The following is an 8,388-nucleotide window of genomic DNA, read 5'->3' as shown; positions in this document are numbered from 1 at the left end:
GGCTGATTAGCAGGAAAGTCATCAATTAAGGGTCACTGCTGATGTTTCCGTTGATAAGCCGTGTTTGTACGTGTGTGTGTGTGTGTGTGTGTGTGTGTGTGTGTGTGTGTGTACCCAAAGCAGCTGGACACAAGTTGTGTTGGTCGTCCCTTCGGCCAGTGGACGTGGAGCCAGAGTCTCTCTTTGACACCGGGGTCGACGGCAGAGCCTCTTTTCTTCAGGTACGGCAGCTTCAGAGTCATCACACCTGCAGGAGATGAGCGGATCATCGATTTCAATAATTCTAACAATTTTATACAATATAGCGTAACACTTAATTTTGCTTTTGTTGTGCAAGAAAATTAAAATTTGACCCTAATATACATTTAGATTTACTTTTTCGCTTTGTTTGACTGAATATTGAAAAGGATGAAAAATCTATTTTCATTGAATCTCCATGTTTTCAGGTTTCTTAATGACCTATATAGATATCTTGTGAAGGCATCTTCACTTTTCCACAGATCATCATCAGGACAAAATAAAGAACGAGCACAAAATCCGGGCTCTTTGCGGCTCAAACCTCAGAAGAGTGTCTTACTTTTTCCCTTCGCTGAGCTCCAGATCCTCAACGTCTGGTCTTTGCTCCCGGACGCGAGATAGCAGCCCTTCTCGTCTCCTGCAGACACTCCACTGGTTGCTGCGGGGCGAGAAGAAGAAAGAAATGCGCGTACACATTTTGCATTACAAAATCGCATTACCTTCTTTTTTTTTTTTCCCTGTCAAAATTGTATTTGTGCAGAATTAACATGCATGCAAAATAAAAAATAAAACAGCAAAACAATCGTGCACTAAACCAATGGAGCACTGGCGTTTTGTCTTGTCTGCACACCGCTTACCTTCTATGTCCTCAAGTCTGCTGCAAAGGGCGTCCTCGCTGACCAACGGCGACCACGCCAGCGAGTGGATCTCGTCGTCGTGTCCACGGAGACGGTGCGTCACCTCGCCTTTCTTGCTCACGTCAATCAGCACGATCATCCCATCTTTGTACCTGAGACAGAACGGTGACAGCCGTGTCTTTATCACAATCCCCGAGACTTATATTCTATTTTGCTGTTGAATTTGACTAAACTTCAGAGTGTCGGATTTGAAATACGCTCCAAGGCCCTTTTAGTAATAAATGTGTCATTATTATGAGTCTTATTTTACTACACCGGAGTATAAGGGGTTAACAGTTTCCCAATCACATATGATTTATGTCAACATTTTAAAATATCTGAAATCAAATTGCATTCCTGGCATCCCTAAAATATAAACCACATTTAGGTTAAACTTAAACTAAAAACTAAACTTTACGAGTGCTAAAGAATATTTCTCGGTATTGTAAACAAAACCCAGCCCCACTGAAACCCCGTCTTTTGGTTCGGATTATAATTTCTTCAAAGAAAACTAAATGGAAGAGTTGCAATAGAGGGAACTTCTCACCCCACAGCCACAGAGCTCCAGGTGTGAGGGGAGCAGGAGATGCAGAAGATGGTCCTGGGCTCTGGGAAGAAGCTGGCGGTGTCTCCTGTGTGGTACCAGTGACAGACCACAATGCCCTTCTCGTCCCCCGACACCACCAGGTTTTTGTCCACTGGAGACCAGTGCACCGCTGCGACAGAGTTCTGTGTGTGGAAAGAAAACTGTTGAAACTATATGTCGGATGTGTTTTTACTAGTCAGGCTCCTGATGGTGGTCAGACAACAACACTTTATTGTTCTCTGAAAGACCGGATTAGTAATTCAGTCTGAAAACATTGTTATTGGTATAAATAGAAAATTATAAATAGAAAGCCCTCTTTAGCCTCTCTGAATGGATTTACAGTAATTGTTTCACATGAGGCCAACAATTCGCTCGTTTACGAGTAGAAATTCAGAGTTATTAAGGGACTGAATCTGTTCCCAAAGATTGAAGAATAACCAGCTTGTCCGTCTGTGGCTTTTATGGGTCAGATCAAGCCAATCCCTGGGAAATGATCCCTCCGAGGTATAATTTGAAGCAAATAATGTAAACAAAATAAGAAATGCCCTTCTTAACCTTGACAACTACTATAATTTTTTTTTTTTTTAAAAGCCCCCGAGAGAGAACAGAATTCCTGAAGAAGGAGCAGCTTGGAAGACGACTGTAGAAATCTGTCTCCCTCCGCATCCTGTCGAGTTTAAGTGGTTAGCTTTCGCTCGCCATGACAGCACACACAAAAATCCCCCCAATCTGCTTCTAAAAATCTTCTGAGAAAGACTGCTTCAGCTTCTGAACTGAGAAAGCAAGCCTCCTGGTTGCTGGTGCTGCTGCTGCTACTGATGATGATGATGATGATGATGCAGAGCTGACTGCAGCCTGCAGGGGGCACCAGCGTTGCACAGAGTGGACACTCACCTGGTGGGCTGCCTGCTCACGTATTAAAACCTTGCTGTCTGAGTCCCAGAAGCGAACGGTCCCGTCGTTGGAGGAGCTGACGCAGATGTGACTCTGCCCCGCATGCTGACAGAAAGAAAAGCCCGACACCAAGTCTCTATGGCCGACGAGCTCACCTGAAAGAAAAACAAAGAAAAAGGTAGAACAGAAAAGATTAGATATAATATAACAAAAACTGAGGGAAAAGTCACCTGATGATTTGAGATTAGAAAAAAAAAAAAGTAGAAGTTCCCCGGTGGGTCTTAAAAAGCTTTGCCAAAGGTTTGAGGAAAAAATAACCCTGACCTTATTGTGACGTCATCGGTTTGAGTTGGATTTTTGGGATTGTGACTTGACATTTAAATCCTGCATTAAAAAGGTGATGGTGTGTGTTTATGTGTCTATGGGTTAGTTTGTGCCATTGAGTTGCAGTGTGGGAATTGGATGATCCAGTGTTTTTTTATTTGTTCATTCTTAAGGACAAGATGGACTTTAATGTTAAGATGTTTGGCAATTCTTTATTAATCTATTTTGTATTATTCTCTCGCAGGTCCCCAGACTTTTTTTCTGAGTGCAATAAGTCCCTTAAGTTGATGAACTATGCATTTAATACAAGTAGTGAAAAATGCCCATCCCAATTTTCCAGTGTATAAGATGAGGTCTTTAAATTGCTTATTTTAAAGTACAGTTTTTGAGCCACATATGTAATAGTCCTGTCTGTGATTGACAGGCGTATTGATCACCTAATGTCAGCCCTAGACTGTGCATGTTACCAGTCCGGCCAGATGTTCAGACGTCTGATTCCCTTCCATGACTGAAGTCAACACACCTGAGGTGACCTCATCAACGTTAACGTTGTAGCCGGCTGGAGGTCGAGTACCTGAGTGACCGGGTCTCTGTGTGACGCCCAGCGACAGCAGTGTCCGCAGACTCACCTGTAACCCTGCAGGAGGATGCAGATACATCAATCAAGAAGATGATGTTTTTGGCTCCGACGCCCAACAAACCACTGCCGTTGACGTCACTGCAACGGGAGCAGTACCAGTTGGGGGAGGCGGGGAGCGACCTTTCGTGCATGATGCCGCTGGTCGCTTAAAAGTTTACGAATTCTCGAACAAAGTCTGATAAAAAGCGAAATCAAACTTCTCACATGCTAGCTGCACTGTCGTAGCCACTACATTAACGGCCGTACGGCCAGCGTGGTGTCGTAAATCCTGCAAGTGCCGAGTACGGAATCCTAGTTGGGTCAAACTACGTCGAGTTTGCGGTTTTAAGCATCTACTATTATAACCACGATTACAGCAGGTGTTGCTCCAGTCGTGTAACATAATGATGAAGACAACTTAAAGTGACTCTCTTCAGCCAATCTTTAGACACTTTATATTCAGAAAAGAGTAATCGCAAAACGTGCTTGAGGCTGTAAACATTTCTACCGTCAAGCAGACACTGTGGTGTCGTAAAAAATGCAAGATGGCGACTCCAATGACAGGACGTGGTAAGAGAAATGCAGCCTAATTTTTCCACAAATGTACCATGTTATGACATGTATTGTGTCTGCTGACGTTGTATTAACGGCGTCGTACTTGTTTCCAGGGATGGCTTTTATTAGGAATGTATCCGGGGTGTTGCATTCAAGGTACGTGCATCGATATCAGTAACTTAGAGCATCCTAGCTAACGTCACTTTGCTGTCACCGTCCCTGCAGAAGGACATATTTTACCGATGTAATGCCAGCTTGTTTTTATCGTAGTATACTTACTATATAACAGACGTGTATAATTTGTCTACACACAGTTCACACATTAATTCCACATTAACAAAACAAATGCTCAACCTCAGAGTAAATTGTTTTTGCGATATTAACTTAAGTTAACAAGGCTAAGGTCACAGTGCCAGCATAATTACTCCTGGATATACGCCATTAAAACAGCACAGTATCCTGACATGGTAGAACAAGATTCATGTTCACTACCCGTTGCTTACGTTAACCAAACGCGTTCTTAAAGCAGAGTGTTTTGTTGGACAGAGATCTGTAGCGACCCTCAGAGGGCAGATCTGAGCATAGAAAGTGAGCACGTTGAGATCGGTCACATGTGATTGTGCACATATTCAATTAAATCCTCTTCTTTTTTTTTCTTCCTGAATGTCTCTCCAGGTTACCGGTTCTAGGTCCTCAGCAGCTCTCATGTCTCCACACCAGCACTTCACTGGAATCAAAGACCTGGGAGAGGAGAAACCTGAAGATGTATCCTCCTCAGCAACTAGATGACGTTCGCAGACCAGCGGTAGGTCTTTTCCGTCTGCTTATAATATGAAGTGCGGAGTTAGAGGGGATGTCCCGGACAGGTTGTCACCTGCAGGAAACTGAGTGGATGAAAGGAAATAGGAGTAATTGAGAGTTTCTTTGGATTGTTAATCATAAAGTTCATGTCCTATGTATATGTAAAGTGTAAATGTTTATATTTTGAGTAACAAAATCATTTTCATATCCCTCAAACTGTGCACAAGTTGTCTCTTGTCTCTTGACTGTTTCGGGGGGTTTCTTCTTCAGGAGGTCCACCACAGCAGGAGGCAGATCAAGTACAGCAAAGACAAGATGTGGTACCTGGCCAAAATGGTGAGCGCTACAGCGGAGAATTTCGTCATCAATATCATATCTTCAAGTAAATCATATTTCACCCATCACCTCGGTCAAATGTTTAAAGTAGATACCTGTCGATGACAGTCAGCCGAAAGAAATTTTGGGTAAAATACCAGTGGGGATTTATCTGTTTTTGTTAAATAGTGGACAGAAATGTGATGGAAGGTATTTGAGTACACACCTATATGCATATATTATTACACTTGCCATTGTGAGAGATAGTATTTTTACTGTTTTGTCATGATCTACTGCACATAATTGATAACAAATCAAGATAAATTGGACATATTATAGAGTGCTGCTGATCGTAAATTCATGTTTTAATGTGTTTTTGGTTAGATGCCTGAAATAAGGTCCATGGTTAACGCAAGCTTAAGAGATTTTAATATTATGTGTAGTGTAGTTCATTTATAGCCGAACGTTAACAAATAAAATCATAAAAGTCGAGGGCCAGTGCCTCCCTGCAGTACTGGAATTTCACACTTTCCATTTTTAAAAATACAAAACTCCTACATCTCCATAGCTACACAAACCCTTTAAAAAAGAAAAGTGTCTCCCTCCCTCGGCCGTTGCAACACCGTACAGTCCTAAGTGAAGTTATTGCGTCACCTCACTGTCGAGGGCCCCTTCACAGATCCGAGGGATGAGCATCGATGAGGCCATCGCACAGCTGGAGTTCAACGACAAGAAAGGAGCAAAGATCATGAAAGAGGTTAGTGGCAGCATGTCCACCTTTTTATTATAGTGCGTTTACTGTAATAATGACAGCTTATCGTCCCCCCCCCATTACACCTATGCACCAGAAGTGTATTAAAAAATAATATGTATTGGTGTATTTCTCTTGTTTGTTCAGGTTCTTGAGGAAGCTCAAGAGATGGCGGTCAAAAATCACAATGTAGAGTACAAATCCAACCTGTATGTAGGTAAGTGTCTACAGCACTGAGTGGATACACGACTGCACTGTAACACATTCACATTATTTACGTTATTTAAGTTGAGTCTGCTCTTGAATGTCGCCTTTTTGGTTTTTAGTTGTGGCTATTGTGCGAGACAGAGAAACTAAACTGAACACAAACCCTTGTTGGTGGAGGTAATAACGGTTTGTTTTACAAAGTGAGTAAAGCATTGTTTAAGTCAAGCCTGATGTTGCACGTAATTACAAATAGAAGGGATCCTCGTCACTCCCACACAGTGAGACAAACTACTAATTGGCTAAACTGGCATCGGATCGGTATCGGCCAAAAGCCCAGATATCCATATCGGTGTCGGGACTGAAAAAGTGGGATCCACCTTCAGTTCGGAGGGGGAGCAGGTCATGAATTTATAACTTTTTTTTTTTTCTAAAGCAGTAGATTACTTTTGAGTCTGGATGGTGTGCAGAGTGGATAATTTGTGGAGTTGAGGACGTTATCACAGATGAGCCTAAACTCGGCACACTTTTTACCAGCTTTCATTCAAAGGCACCTCTACACATTTAATGAGTATTCTGTACCTTATCTCTCTCTATGTGTTTATCTCATCCCCTCTTTAATAACTCGCCCCCTCCTGCAGCGGAGTCCTACTCCGGTAAAGGGAAGTACCTGAAGCGGATCCGTTACCACGGCAAGGGGATGTTCGGCATCATGGACCGAGTCAACTGTCACTACTTTGTGAAGCTGGTGGAGGGCTCGCCGCCCAAAACCGAGGAGAAGACGAGCTTCGACCAGGCCAAAGAGTACGTCCAGAACCTCAAGAACCGAACAATCATCCACAGCCTGTAGCCGTCTGATCGGAAAATATTTAATATGTACCTTTTTACTGTATTTCTGTGTGTTTCATTTGAAAGTTGTAAATAAACAAGTTAAAGTACATTGTCTTTATGTATTATTTTTGAAATAATATTGACTGTAGCCAGTGGCTGCAGGTAGGTAGGTGCAGTACATCACTGAAAATGTATATTATGGGGAATTTAATACCACATCAACGAGTGCAGATGGCTTCACTCTTTTTATTTGCACCAATAACAATGTGCATTTTGAGATAACCGTTTACAAATAGCCAAACCTACTCACAACTCTTTTTTTCCTTCCACATTTCCATGAATATTTTCCATTTGAGTGATTGTTTATTTCAAAGAAGTTACTCATCATGATTTGGATATTTTCCTGCCTGTGGGAGACTGGGTGATGGTTTTAAGTGTGTGTGTGTGTGTGTGTGCTGTAGTTGTGTTGTGGGGGGGGACAGAAGTCACCATGACTCCTCCGAGCCTGGAGTTCAATCCTGTCGGCTCCGCTGTTCGTCCTGCCGACACTTCCACCGCTCTGCTGCGAGCCTGCAGACGTCCTCACAGTTGCCTCGGCGTCTTTAGAAAAGCAGGAAACGATAAGATGGAAGTGACTCGCCTCGCTCGGAGCCTTCGGTCTGGAGAAAAGAGGAAGAATTTCACGTTTTAAAAATATGATGTCATGGCTAACAGCAGATTTCTTTAAAAAAAAAAAAAAATTAAAGACAACAATTCTGTTAATGTTCACAAAACCTTTTAAATTGCTTGTTTGTTTAATTTGTTACTTTTTTCCGTGTGTTTTTTGGTTGCCGTCGCTATCTTATCCAACATTCCTGCAGGATGTAATTATGTTTACCTGGAAGTCTTTCATATCCTCGTCTATTTATTGTTTGCCCATCATTATTATTGGCTGTTATTGTGCTGATGCATTGAATTTGGAAGCAAAGAAAAACATCCTTAGAAGAACAAACTGGGGAGGAGGTAGAAGAAAATGCAGTCTTTGGGAATGTGTATTTTCTAAAGGTCGCGGTGTCTCGGTGTCGTCGAGGCCCAGAGCTTTGGTCTCCGCTGTTCCTAATTGGCCTTTAGTTTCCCTCTCGTAATGTGAGTGATTCGGCTCGTGTCGGCCTGTCACCGCGACTGAGCGGCTTTGAGTGTATTTTCAAATAAAATGCCATCTGCTGGCCCCAATTTCAGCAGACAAGTGCCCTCAATCTCAGGTTGGGGGCCGGCTCGGTCCCTCAGCATGAAGCAGCGTGGACTTCTGAAAAGAGCAAAAGGTTTCATCTTCTTCCTGTTCTTCTTTTTTTCCTTTCCCTCCCCTCCTCGTTCACGACGTGACTGTCTCTCTTTACTCTGAATCTACCTCCGCCTCTCTGAGCAAACACAAACATGCAGAATACCTTTGGTTGAATATGAATTATTTACAAATTTAAGATTTATCTTAACATTAACATGACATTTTACCCGTCAAAGACAAACTGAATGATCTGAAACATATCTTTGGCATATGTGTCATGAAATATCGCACGCCGAAATATGACAATGATATTGGCCATCGGTCTGGCTCTCC

The 8,388-nt window shown here is 42.5% G+C and overlaps 2 protein-coding genes across 3 annotated transcripts in view; one reads left to right on the top strand and one right to left on the bottom strand.

Annotated features, from left to right (window-relative positions):
* The window catches only part of gemin5 (gem (nuclear organelle) associated protein 5), a 14,678-nt gene extending 11,044 nt beyond the window's left edge, over positions 1-3,634 (bottom strand). For both annotated transcript variants that reach the window (XM_034550835.1, XM_034550836.1), the window contains exons 1-6: positions 3,348-3,634; positions 2,395-2,549; positions 1,462-1,643; positions 876-1,027; positions 578-676; positions 115-247 (exon numbers count right to left, since the gene is read on the bottom strand). In XM_034550835.1, coding sequence (XP_034406726.1) covers positions 115-247; positions 578-676; positions 876-1,027; positions 1,462-1,643; positions 2,395-2,549; positions 3,348-3,489 — 863 coding nt within the window. In that variant the 5' untranslated portion in view covers positions 3,490-3,634. The remainder of the gene's footprint in view (positions 1-114; positions 248-577; positions 677-875; positions 1,028-1,461; positions 1,644-2,394; positions 2,550-3,347) is intronic.
* Positions 3,635-3,871: 237 nt separating this feature from the next.
* On the top strand, positions 3,872-6,901 carry mrpl22 (mitochondrial ribosomal protein L22). Its single transcript, XM_034550112.1, has 7 exons — positions 3,872-3,907; positions 4,006-4,048; positions 4,568-4,697; positions 4,964-5,029; positions 5,688-5,765; positions 5,907-5,976; positions 6,605-6,901. Exons 1-7 carry the CDS (start codon positions 3,883-3,885, stop codon positions 6,811-6,813), a joined length of 621 nt encoding a protein of 206 aa, XP_034406003.1. The 5' UTR covers positions 3,872-3,882; the 3' UTR covers positions 6,814-6,901.
* The last annotated feature ends 1,487 nt before the right edge of the window (positions 6,902-8,388 follow it).

Source organism: Cyclopterus lumpus, chromosome 14, assembly GCF_009769545.1.
Source record: "Cyclopterus lumpus isolate fCycLum1 chromosome 14, fCycLum1.pri, whole genome shotgun sequence".
NCBI lineage: Eukaryota > Metazoa > Chordata > Actinopteri > Perciformes > Cyclopteridae > Cyclopterus > Cyclopterus lumpus.
The sequence above is the reverse complement of the archived record's forward strand: the minus strand, read 5'-3'. Positions and strand labels throughout refer to the sequence as shown.